General features: G+C 39.8%; 1 protein-coding gene across 3 annotated transcripts in view; it reads right to left on the bottom strand.

The window, feature by feature from the left end:
• Nucleotides 1-691: 691 nt before the first annotated feature.
• Nucleotides 692-13,374, bottom strand: part of parga (poly (ADP-ribose) glycohydrolase a) — a 34,751-nt gene continuing 22,068 nt past the window's right edge. For all 3 annotated transcript variants that reach the window (XM_088087038.1, XM_042502362.2, XM_088087039.1), the window contains 6 exons: nucleotides 11,597-11,744; nucleotides 6,343-6,421; nucleotides 6,115-6,223; nucleotides 5,245-5,350; nucleotides 2,595-2,723; nucleotides 692-1,930 (listed from right to left, as the gene is read on the bottom strand). In XM_088087038.1, coding sequence (XP_087943164.1) covers nucleotides 1,749-1,930; nucleotides 2,595-2,723; nucleotides 5,245-5,350; nucleotides 6,115-6,223; nucleotides 6,343-6,421; nucleotides 11,597-11,744 — 753 coding nt within the window. In that variant the 3' untranslated portion in view covers nucleotides 692-1,748. The remainder of the gene's footprint in view (nucleotides 1,931-2,594; nucleotides 2,724-5,244; nucleotides 5,351-6,114; nucleotides 6,224-6,342; nucleotides 6,422-11,596; nucleotides 11,745-13,374) is intronic.

The raw sequence follows: 13,374 nt of genomic DNA on the forward strand, positions 1-13,374 counted from the left end.
CAATGTTCAGAGTCCAAATGAATCTTTGATTTAATCCAGGAGGCACAAGTAACCTAAATAAAGTTCAAGTCCAGGTGACCCAGGCTCATGGCAGACATCAACAGTCGGGTCTGCCAAACCAAATTGACTTTGTTTCTAGTCCACAGCTCATTTGGGCAACGCCGGGCTCAGAGCAAAGAGTGGGAGAAGCAGCAGATAATGTGTAATCCACTTACCCAAGCCAAGCCTACTCACCATTTATGGAAGTCCACGTCACAAGGTTATTTAGGACCCCTAATTCATCTAATAAAGCATGTTTGGAGGTGGAATTAAATTTGTCTGAGAGCCCTTGGTACACGTGCTATCACAAGAAATCAATCACATTTCAAATGATTAAATAATGTATGATTTCATGAAATTACGTGACAAATCTGTGGAGCCGAGGCACGGTTACAAACATGCATATCAGAGGGAAATTAATTCTCTCTGATGAGTCTGAAAAAAATATTTCTAGATGATCTTTGAATAATTACATTACCCTGATGTAACAAATACAGCAGAATGGCTTTTTAAAATAATTTTTGGTTATAATTTAAATGAGGCTATGCAACCAAAAACTTGTTGCCCCTACATGATTTTGTTGAGATTTTGCTTGTATTGTACTGATCCTTTGATCATTAGGCAGTAAATCATATTGATTAGAGCAAAGAAATACCATTTTAACAGGATATACTTTAATTAAGAAATTATAATAATAAAGAGTACAACCTACAAACCTAAAGTACAGTAATATGCAATATATTTACAGCCTTTAATCTAATTATGAACCCATTATTAAATAGAACCCACACTGTCAATCAGAAAATACAGTAAATAATAGAAAACATAACTATATCCTCAAAGCAAATGTTGAGTAAAAATATTAACAAAAATAATACTTTGCGTGCAATTATTTCTTGATATGCTCCCCCTTTATTTGTATATACAGTAGCAATACTGTGCTTCACACTGAATATATCTGAAAATGATTTCTCAGAATAGAATAAAAGGTCTGAGGATGAAAATGAGTTGTTTGTATCTGTTTCATCTGAGATGATTTTCATACCAGTCACATTTTATTGACAGTTTTGACTCATATTAAAATAAGGGTGATATGTGTGTTAAGCATTGACATCCTAGGGGATTATAAAAGAGCAGCATATATTTGTAGAATATTTGATAAATAAATGTTACCCATGCATAGACTACAGTATGGCATCTCATCATCTCTCTGCATTCAGGAACCTCACCACAGCCTGGGGATGGTAAATAGAGAAGACAACTCATCCAGAAAAAGTAGCAAACACAATATAGGACAAGATAACTACAGAGGATTATCATGTCCTGGATTATTAATAATGAAAAGTGATCACAACCATGCATATGAGGAATATTTGGCCATATTTGTAATTAGTGTGAAAAGAAAAGAATTCCACATCACGTTTCCACTAAAGAAAGGCCTAACAGCAACCAGGATTTACTATTGCTATAAGTCTCTGAAACATTTCACCACGTTTGGTGACACACTACGAGGCTCCTATAATACCACCAACAAGAAAGGCAAGACTGTGTTTTGGTAGTTTGTGTGTTGGGATCACAAACTTAAAGGGAGTGTGTGAGAGAAGAAGTGATTGTAAGCACAAGGCTGAGAGCACGTTGAGGTTTGTGAACCTGGAGTCTCTTCTACGTGGAGAGACAAGGAGGGACGTCGAGTTCCAGTTCTGTCCATGTTAATGAGAGTCTGATGTTACTGGGGACATCCCAGAATCCTTGGCAGAGTCCAGGGCGTCAGTGGGTGCGGGGGAAGAGACTTTCTCATAGATGAAACTATAGAGACTGACGTCAGGTCGAGTCGTGCGGCAATTCTTGCACACCAAACTGGAATACTGGTTCAAAAGGTTGTACAGCCTCCCTGGGAGGGGAAAATGAGGGAGGACAGGGGGAGGGGAATGTGGAAACAAGAGCCAGAGGAGATATGGAAGGATATAAAAACAGGATTTGAGTGAAATAGATAAAAAGGACAAGTGAGTCAAAGAACAAGCACGAGAGACAGAAACTGTAACAGGAAAAAAAAAAGAAGAAAAATGAAAGTGTGTTGGGGCTCATTTATAAATCGAGCACACGTACACACGCACACAAGCCGTGAGCTTTTTCTCTGTAGCTCCACTTTAGGAAATGGATGGCTAGAGGGGAATTTCTCTGAAAGGCTTCAATAAATGTCAGCGGAAGAAAAATGAAAAGAGGGGGAGGGGAGAGGCTGGGGTCAGTTCAGGCAGTAATCCACTCTGCGGCTGAGGCTGAATGGATGGGCTGCAGGACGGAGATGGTGGAATAACTTAACATAGAGATGGACTGCATACTGTTATTTATGCGTACTGTCCCCGTAATGACGCCAGCAAGGACAACCTCCATGGGCTGTACGAGCCACACGAGGCCCACAATCCTAACAGTGGCTGATATCGTCACCATTCCTGTTCATTATGCAATTTAGTGTAAGAGCTCAACAGAGGCAGCGCTGACAAGAGTCGAACTCCCAAGACAAAACTAAAACATTTGGTTTTGCGTGCAAGTCTTACCGACTGTGACTTTCCTCTCTGTGAGAAAAGTGTGTATTTCATGAACATCTCTCATGAGCTGAGCATCTCCGAATGTGAAGTAGGCCATGTCTCTCCCAGCCTCGGCTGCAGCCATCAACTGAATCAGTGCTGAAAAAGAGAGGGAAAATCCAGACAACAATAAAATAACAAATTAGCATCATTAGTAATCGTCAGTTTCAGAACGAAATCATAAATGTGTAATTGACCGCTGAAAATAAGCTGAAGTAATTGATCAATAAGCTAGTTAAGGTGCAGCTTCTGGCAGAAAAGAACACGAGTGACAGGGGCGATTTGTATCAGAAGACTAAATAATCCACCAATGGTAGCAAAGCCTCATCAACAGCACTCAATCTTTTAGCCTTTGAAAATTAGGTCTTAAGACCTTTAAATATTAAACAGAGTTGATATTGATTCCAGATTTAAACACACAAAACAAACATCATTTGCAAAAGGTCTGTAATCTTTACAACAACATAACAGCTTGGTCTTATGTAACTACCACAGCTCAAGTCGGCAGCGGGACTATAATGTAAAATACAGTTATTGCCTTCTAAAAATACCAGCTATGCTAATTCCAGGGCTAATGGGCGGGGGTACCCGGAAGCTAATATCATCCTTAAGTCCAGTGGATCTATTCATAGCGTGCTGCGGAGGAAATTAACAGCTTCAGTTCTAAATGAAACTGTGCACAACAAACGCATGCTGCTCCATTTACATTCATAATGCAGGACATTTATGGGGAGATGTAAGTTTAAGTACAGCACAGCCCTCATGAATAATAAGTATGATAATAATATCAGTTAACAGAAATGTTTAAGTCATTGACCGGAGACACAACTGGTCAAAATTTTCAGAGTGGATGGAGAGGACAGTAAGGGGGCCCCTGCTTGTGAAGAGTGATGTTGTGTCAGCCTGCAGAGACTTGCATCAGCTTGGATTTATGGTGTCCCCTCCCTGTAATCAACTGCCCTTTTAATGGAAAACATAAATGTGTGTCAGCTGATCAATAAAAGGAGGGAAGGAACGGGTGACTGACACCCTGGGAGAGCTACTAATTGAACAGAGGAGTTTAAAAGGGGCCGGCGCCTGTGATGTGTCGTACAGTCCGTATGTAGGAGCACTAAATGTCCATCAGCAGGAGCCTCATTGGCTGATCCTGTGTGGGCTTATATTTACCTCATGCTTGGGGATCCAGAGTTAATATCTTTTGATACCGACTTTTGATTAGGCTTTCTTCAAAGAACATAAAAACATATTATTCATATATCCATATATTGTAAATTCAGTCAATTCACTCATTTAAGGTTAATATGTCTTTCTAAGCCTTTTTTCATGCCATTGAAAACACACTCAGCAAGCATTTATTTCACTTTGCACAGTGAAGCTCCCCTGGATCACTGAGGTATATGATTTTAAATTGAACAGCTTCCTGGACACTTCTCCAAAATGGAGCCACAGAGGGGTGATGCCAGAAAATGTGAAAATGGTATGCCACTGCGCTTCCACAGGACCTCCAGCAGGCAGTCTGATTAGAATAGTTAGTTTTGTGTGTACAAATAGATAACAAGTCACATTTTCCTGCTGAATTCCCTCCAGGAGGGAGAGTTTGTCATTAACTAGTGCTGTCTGCAGATCCTGTCCCATTCTTCTGGTGTTACTGTTAATTTTCCTCTTTGTTTCCCATCTTGCTTCAATATTCAGAGTATCATCTTTTTTTTTTTATTTGGACAGCAAAATATAATTTAGATAAATATCATTTTGGTAAGTTGCATTTTTATAAGCTTTTTCAAAAATATAAAGGATTTTTTTTGCCAATGTGGTGTCATCATTTGGAAACCTCTTGCCAATAAAATCTCTGATTTGTAAATACCTGAAATGATCCTGATTCTGCAGATTAAATATGTCTTTAAAGTCCTCGAAGCTCGATACTGTGCCTTGATTAAAGAGTGTGCAGTATGCAGTAAGACCATTTACAGTCCATTGTCTAATATATATATATTCAACTCCTTTTCTTTTCAGTTTTTCATGTTCTGCACGCATGCATGTTCTGCATATTCTGCATGTTCTGTTATGTGGGTTTTCGGCAGAAATACCTGTGTTCTCTCTCTTCCCCTCTGTAAGAATTTAAGAAGCCAATTAAGATTTAGAGAAATTACATCAACCACGTGATGCCTCTACTCACAAGTTTAGTTTGAGTTCCATATTTCATAAAATAATATAGTAGTAATATCCTCCATAGATGCAGATTTCTGATACTGAAGAATACAAAAACAGATCTCCCCTACTTTTACCACAATACAGCGACACACTCTAAAGAATGTCAGAACAAGTAATACGACTGTCCAGGGTGAAGGGACCTGTTGAATACCTGTTAGAGGGTGGAGGGGAAAGAGCCCCCCAAATGGCTGGGGCCCTCCCTAGTGGTGGAATGAGCAACCTACATGCACATTTCATATCAGTTAGATAAATTCAACCCAAGTCAAATTACTAATCTGTTCAATCTGTGATTTATAGTATTTCTATGAAAAAAATATAAAAGAATTCATTAATTTCTTCACATTTGTTGCTTTAAACACAGTATATCCATTCCTCGTATTTGGATACACGTTTTTAAATCAGTTAATGATACCTTTGAGCCGTGTGTCCCCACCAAAAGCTCCACAACCCCAGTTGCCTGTGGCTATTGCAGAGAGGTGTTTGCTGTTGGCGTTACTACGGAAGAATCCACAGTATGCCTGAGGTAAATGCACAGGGAGGATGAGGAGGAAAGCATGGAGGGGAAGAAAAAGACACAAGATATTCAGCATTTTTCTATGATCTCTTTGATGTTTGCACAATATATTCGATTTTTAGTGTGCTGTATTGAGACCTAAAAAGTTGTGTGTTATGTTGTCATTTAAAAAATATAAACGGAAGCCTTTGTAAGTACACGGTGGAAATTACCAGGCCTTGGGCGTATCCCAATTATCACAAAATTTTAGTTGCAATACAGTTGATAACATGTTTTGCAATAAAGCACTAAAACATTTTGTGATAAATTGCAATTTATTCCTTTTTTTAAAATGTAAAATATGTCCCTAAAGGAAAAAATTATCAGCATCTGTTTTATCAAATAAGATAATTTTTCTCAATTAAATAATTTTTTATTTAATAATTTTCTATTGCCCCCGCACCCATAATGCACACAGGTACAAAAAGTTTCCTCAACAGAAAAAGCTGTGGTAAATGACAGTACCTACAACTACTACGTATATGTGTTGTGGAGTACTGGTTTCAGTAACATAAACTGTCAGTAGCCCTGAGCTAAATTAACTGGTGCTACAGATCATTGAGTCTTTAATTAACATCTTTTCAGGCGGTACCTGACAAGATGTCGAAAATTCATCACTTGTCAAAAGCATCATAATGTCCAGCTTCATCCTGTCTGTCACTTTGTGACAATAATGTCTTAAGAAAGTTAGAGAGACTTCAGGCTTTCGACTGTTTACTGTGCAATCACCTTGTTAAGCTCTCTAGTCATCTTCTCTGGGAGAAACTGCTCGAGGAAGTGCCTGAATCTGAGAGCATCAATGGCCACAATCTCTGTACATCTTCTCTGCCAGTCATCCCTGGGAATAAAAGACAAGCAATGAGAGAGATGGGATTATCAGTGACTTCAAAACATCCTCCGGTCTTTCATCCAACTTTTTCTAACCGACTAAATAGTTCTATGTGAGAAAAAAAATACCTGGGAGTCTCATCCTTGTGGCTGTCCTTCCATTTGTAACTCTCAGCATAGCCAGCATATTTACTGTACTGTTCAGTGCCTGCAGAAAAGAAAAGCCATTACTCAATATTCAGCAGTCAGGGCACACAGTGGGCCTAAATCTGTTTCAGCACCTTCTTTCTTAAATCACATTTAGTGCTTTCTATGCTCCCCATGTGAGTACACAGTATCAGCTTGTATTGGATTGTCATAAATAAAGGCCATTGATTTAATAAGTAATTCAATTTGGGCTTTGAAATGAAAAGCTTTCAGCCATAATGGGAAGAAATGGTAAGAACAGAATAAGCCAACCTTGGCCACATTCACAAAATGCTTACAAAACATTTAACTCCACCAATCATTCATTCACTGATGGGTGAGACACCTCTGTTATCAAGAAGTTAGCCTTTTTATAGTGTGTATTGGTATGTACTTGGGGTAGAAGCTAAAAAGATTGCATCATTCATCATTAAAAATACAGCTGTGCCCAATTTTCAAAAAGATGCCTATTAAAGGCTCCATACATTATGCATTAGGTACGAGGAAGTTTCACTGCACTTCAGTAAAGAGCAGGTGTTAAACATGTGATTAACATAGCCTTAGAGGCTCTACTGCATGTACTGGCAGAGTTACGTATGCTCCTCAAAGAAAAGATGAAAAGTATTTTAAAAGCAATGCTAAATGTCATTCTTTGAAAGTATCTCTTGAAGAGCAGTAATTAAACGCTACTTTTACTTTCTCATAATTGACTTCATTTCATTTCAAGCATGTACCATCTGCCAATACTTGAAATCTAAGCGTGAATGACAATTTTTTTTGTGCCTTTCTATGACAAAGTATGACTCAGGCTAATGGCCTGCACTGGAGCAAGGACATAACCCAACAATGACAGTACAACTCTGCGAAAATGAATAATGTTTCTCTGTCGGGTAAAGTTTTGGTTAAGTGAACATTTATTTTAAACATCATGCACAACTGAAAGCCTAGCTAGTTAAGTTAAGTATGTTATACAACACTGGAGACTCCTAACGTCAAACAACAGGCTTCCCATATCACTCCTCTATCAGGAGAGCTGTCCTCCTCCTTCACCTTGATCCTATTTATCCTTGCAACAAACCATGACAGCATCCTGGCTTACAGGCTTCCATCACTAGATTACATTGTGGCCCTCTCCCTTCCGATCCGAAAACGCCCATGGACAATATCTGATGTGACGTGTTAGTTGCAATTGCTCTGGCAAAGCCATGTTAAGACACCTCCAAAGACAAAGAAAATATGATTTATTCAACAGAAGAGAGAAACAAAGACAGAAGAGGAGAGACGGATGTAAAGAGTCCAGAGACAGAGACCAGACTTAAAGAGGAAACACTGAATGCGTGCAAGGAATATTCTGAGAGGTTTAAATGAATCTACGGCCTAACTGGCCCATTCCATTAGTGGAGCGATGACCTTAGTTGGGCAATAAATTCCTTTCTGTCCAAATGTAATAAAGTTAAGTGGAGAGGAGGAGGAGGGAAAGAAGGAGGGAGGCAGAATGATGGGAGGAAGGGAGGGGGACGGTGACTAACCATTGAAGGTGACTTGGAAGGGAGTTGCAAAGGAGACAACATGGTGCCATACAGAAGAGATAATGCTAGGCTTGCTGGGAGGAGGATATAGAACAGGTATAGAAGTAGATTTTAATATTGACCGAACAGAATTGGCTTTGTGTGTATGTGATAGGGATGTCCCAATCCAATCTAAAAGATTGGTTTCTAGGCCAATCGAGCCATTTTTAACTGACTGGGATCAGTTATACTGAGTTATAAAGAGTTCAAACCGATCCTTTATTTAACGTCAGCTGCACAGAGGTGCATGTGGAGTGCAGCTGTTGTTAAGTCTCCAACTTTAAGCCATCTGCCTCTCCCTTGCCTCTGTGTGTGTGTGTGTGTGTGTGTGTGTGTGTGTGTGTGTGTGTGTGTGTGTAAGCAGAGGCTGATCCCTATGATATATGGTGTTATACCCCCAGAAACTAACGACACCACTGCATATTAGACAAAGGCTCCATATGCAAACATCCAAAAAGAGTAATTAATGTAATCAGTGCAAAAGACATAGACACAACAAAAATGAACACTCAACATAATACAGTTCATTGAGCAACAGCTGATCACTGATGATTAGCTGCTGCTCACATCCGACACAAAGTCGTAAACAGTCCCAACAATCTCACACCAACAACAAAACAGCTCGTCTGTGTAGTTTATCCCGCTAATAAAAAAAACTAATGGGTACTGGCAGACGTGTGATGCTAACAGTTAGCCCTGTCACTGTGAGTGACTTTCCCAGGGCTAGGCACAGAGCTCACACATCAGAGAATAAACATTTGGTGCACACAGCTATACAATAAAACGAGATTTCACCCATTTTAAGTATTCAAATCTGCTGTAAAGTTATTGGACAAAATTCCAAGGTCACGCAGAATTCACAAGGATTGGCTGTTGCAACCACACCACTTAACTTTAATGAAGGGTGTACTGTGCAGCTGTGTTATCTGGGAAAATCAAAGTATCAGATCAGGACTCAATATTGGCAGATATTTAAAATTAAATGACTTCGATTGAAGGAAAAAACTTGATCGGCGTATCCCTAGTGTTTGGTGGTATTAGCAGTGCTGTGACCAGTGGTGGGCGAGGTGCAGCTGTGAGGCAGGAAGAAAAACAAGGTAGGATGGTCAGAAGAGGAGGAGGGAGGCGAAAGAGAGGGCAGAACACTTAGAGAGGTTGACCCAAGCAGAGTGAGTTGGAGGTTGAAAAATAGAGCAATTCTGCTGGAGAGAAATGAAGGATAACTGGGCAGTCGCAAGTGAATCAATGCGATGGATTTACCTTCGGACTGGATGGAAGGACAGGGGAGGTAAAAAATGAATGGAGCCCAATAAACACACAGAACTCAACAAACAAGAGAAAATAACTCAGAGACAAAAACAACAGTAATTTATACAATGTGTAATACTAGAAAGATATGTGAGATGTGTGACGTTTCTATAAAAGAAAGCCAAACACACAAACTACACCACATGGCATGACAATGCATTCATAGTTTGGTAGCGCCATATATCTGAGCCTAGTTGTTCTGTATAGATTTTACTAGTATTTAGTTCCTGCATGTAATTATAATTATATATGCACAATACATAAGGGGAGTAACTTTTTCACACACATAAATTTTATTTCTTGCCAAAAGGCCCCTAATGTCATTTTGCTTTTTTGATCAAAAGTCAGATGATAGATGCTACAATTCTGAACTGAAAGAGACAGGTTTCACTTAGACATTTATGCTTTGGTTTATTCACTTATACTTTGACAGTATTCCAGAATTAAACCCACTGCTGATAGGTAACCTGATAACATTAATGAGGGAAAAGGAGTTAGTTAAATTGCTAAAAGTTGGAGGTATGCAGCCTGTTGCCACCTAACTTCTCATTGTGGCTGCCTAAATATGGTCACTTCTTGCTCCAAAAGGCAAAGATGGCAATGACTGAAATGCCGAACTTGAGACTTCAAAACACAGACCAATGGGTGACGTCACAGTAGTTAAATCCATTATTGTAACAGTGTATGCCCACACCATGCTAACTGGTGTATAACAGCAGAAAAGGAATACATCATGGCAGCATTGGCCCACTCTGACTGCTCTACAATGGCTCCATTCCCTGCACATTGTAAGCTAATAAGCACCATGTCACACCAAGTCTTAACTGGGTGGAAGCCTATAAATAACCTGTCCTAATATCTAGTTTCTGCAAAAGGACATTACTGCATGCATGGGTGTGAGTGCCATTACTACTTTTCCCCCACATGAGCATATATTATAAGAACTTTTATGCCATCTACAATGGCATAAAAGACCTGTAAATTATTATGTATGCATCCATTTTTCAACCTTGTCCAAGTCCAACACACAGTGGTAGTTGCTATGTTAGTTACTGTATTTAGCACATCCTGGGTGATCCTGGACTGCTCTCAAGCCAAGTGGGATATCTAATCCCTCTGGAGTGCTCTGGGTCTGCCCCAAGGCTTCCTCACAGTTTCTAGATGTAAGACTGCACACTCTGTGAAGAAAATTTCTGCCATTTGTACATATAATTTCATTGTTTTGCTAGTCACTGCCCAGAACTCATTAACATAGGATGAGGTTAGAACAGAGATGAAGTGGCCTTCAGGCTCAGCTCCCTTTTCATAACAACAGTCTGGTACAACGCTTGAAACACTGGCGTCCAATTCATGCTTCATCTAAACACTCACACCGCTTGACTTGGGGCAGAAACCTCCACTCAAGTCAAATTTTCTGTATTTTCCCTGTATTTTCTGGAACTACAGCCTTGGGCTGAAAGGAGGTGCTGACTCTCAACCCAAATGTTTCATACATGGTTGCAAACAGCCTCAGTGTGTGCTAGAGGTCACAGTTTGGGAAAGCCACTCAAACTTCATCATTTGCAAAAAAAAAAAAAATAGCATAGCACCAAACCAGACACTCAGACACTCACCACTTGTCAGCTGATTCTGAGAGAGGGAGAGATTCTACCCATGAAATCACTAACAGAACTGGTAATTGGGGACAACTTTTGGCAGAGCCCAGTTACTGAGAATGCTGCTGGACTTATGGTCAAGAATACAACAATCCCTCCAGTCTGAACATCACTTATGCTTTCCTGAGGAGGCTGAACATTGTGAAAATATGATAATTGGAGCACAATCTTGTAACTAGAAAACTCACCACACTTGTGTTATTGTTTATGTCACTATGGAACACGCTGTCTGTCTGGTCTTCTGATAAATGTGTGCTAATTAGAAATCCTCTATGCAAACAAATCCTCAAAGGACTTTCCAGAGGTCTTTTATTTCCATTAGTTGATCAAACACTTGGATGATTCTTAATTCTTGACCTACCTTGGTATGTAGATAAGTTCTGTGGTTATTTATTTACTCCACTTTATTTTTTGCTCATATTTGACTGTAAAAATGTAAAAATCTAAAGCCTCCACTCTACCTTTGTGGACATTACATGGTTTTTTTTTTCCATTTTTCAACCAACAGATAAATCAGAAACAGCAAAACCACAAGGCAGAAAGAAACAGACTCAAATTAAATAAGCATAGGTGAAATATGGATGAAGCAAAGTCGAAAGTGTTCGACAGGCCCAGACATTAGGAGAACCTGAAGGCTGAAAATCATGTCTGTGTGTCACAACATACCTGTGACAATGAGGCATTCATTGTATTCCAAGGCTTCAGTAAAGAGGCGAGAGACAATGAGCTCAGTGTTGATGAGGAACCGGATCTCCTCCTGGACTAGTCCAAGTCCCATTACTCCTCCACCGACAAACCTGTTTGCAAAGTCCACCTAATGAAACAATAAAATAAGAAAATAAACAAAAATGTTTAAACCAAAATGTCACGGTCCTTCAGTAATATTAACGAAACAAACAAACAAACCTTGATATAACAACATTAATATATTGTCCTGTTAATTCACTGCATTTGTGAAGAACTGTGAGGTTTAGCTACTGTCACTCCCATTATTTGAATAAATGACTGTATTAGTGTCTCCTTATTATCTGTCACCCACTGTGGACCTTTAACACAGATAAATGTCTGAGGATCACTGCACTGCTTCCTGTTTGTAAATAATTAAATCAGGAAATTGTAGCAAAACAACACACATGAAATCATAAGCGATAAAATCTAATATTAATGGCAAGCAGTAATGCAAATTCTGCATGAATGTCAGCAGACCACCAATACTTTTACATATGGGATAAGACTAATCCCTGTGATGGCTCACTTCTAAGTGCTATATCCACAACGACAGAGGAAGCACCCCTCTTTTCCTTTTAAAAATACAAGTGGGTGCTTTACTCATCCTTAATATTAGGGTGTAAGGGCGGGAACTGATCCCAGAGGAAGGCCAAGGCTGAGAGATGATTTTACAATGATGTTGTTCTCAATAGAACTAGAACAATTAATCAGCTGGGCCAATATATTGGCCAATATAAACTCACCGCAGTATATATCGAAATATATCTGAATCGGTTTATATGATGAGCATTACAAAAAATATGGAGAACCAAAACGCTCCCTATATGTAAATAGTTGTTTTTTAGATGGTGTTTTGGGAAAAGAAAAGACTATTAGTTGATAGATTTTCTGATCTTTTGAGCCTTCCTTGAATTTCAGGACTTCAACCTAAGAAAGGCACATTTGGCAGGATTATGTTCCCATAAGCAAAAAACATAAAGAATGAACAGTCTAGACCCAATTTGTTAACGCCTTAAACCTGCTGATATCAGCATGTGGGCATTGAGTCATTGTGATATCATGTAAACAATAACATTTAGCTCAGAGCACCACTGTGCATACAGCAGGACAGCCCCACAGAGCCACTCGCATGGCTGCAGCCTGGTTTATCAATGTCCTCTGGTTCAGTGTCTGTAACATTAATAAATGGGGTTAAGATACAAAGCTAAAAGTATTACTGAGATCACTAAAGAATTAAAGCAGCTTGTGGTTATTTCTGGGACTCCTGTTTTTGAGCAGAAAATATTCTGATCCTGGAGCTTCATGCCATGTAAGCCCACTCCTTGTTTTTGTGGCATGGATAAGAGGACAGTTCATTCAATCACAGTGCTGCTATTCAAACAGCCTGTCAGGGGTGAGGGTTCTGCTCACTGGCCCACAGCTTCGTCAGTCTGTGTGACAGTGAGTGTGTTTGTATGTGCATGTTGTCTAACCAGTCGCTCAACTCCTCACCTCCTTCACTGGTTCACCCCTAACCTCACCCCCCTCACCCTTCAATCTCACCTCCTGACAGAATGACAGCCCACTCTGCCCTATCAAAACTCAACACACAGCCGGTGCCCAGCCTGCTGAGGTTGCCATCAATCCGCCTGCAGGACTCCTGCCCCACTGGGTCACCCCAGTGAGATGGCTCACCCTCGTCATCTTTTACTCCATGCACCTCCTTCTCCCTCATC

Source organism: Plectropomus leopardus, chromosome 13, assembly GCF_026936395.1.
Source record: "Plectropomus leopardus strain MGB_pleo_1.0 chromosome 13, ASM2693639v1, whole genome shotgun sequence".
NCBI lineage: Eukaryota > Metazoa > Chordata > Actinopteri > Perciformes > Serranidae > Plectropomus > Plectropomus leopardus.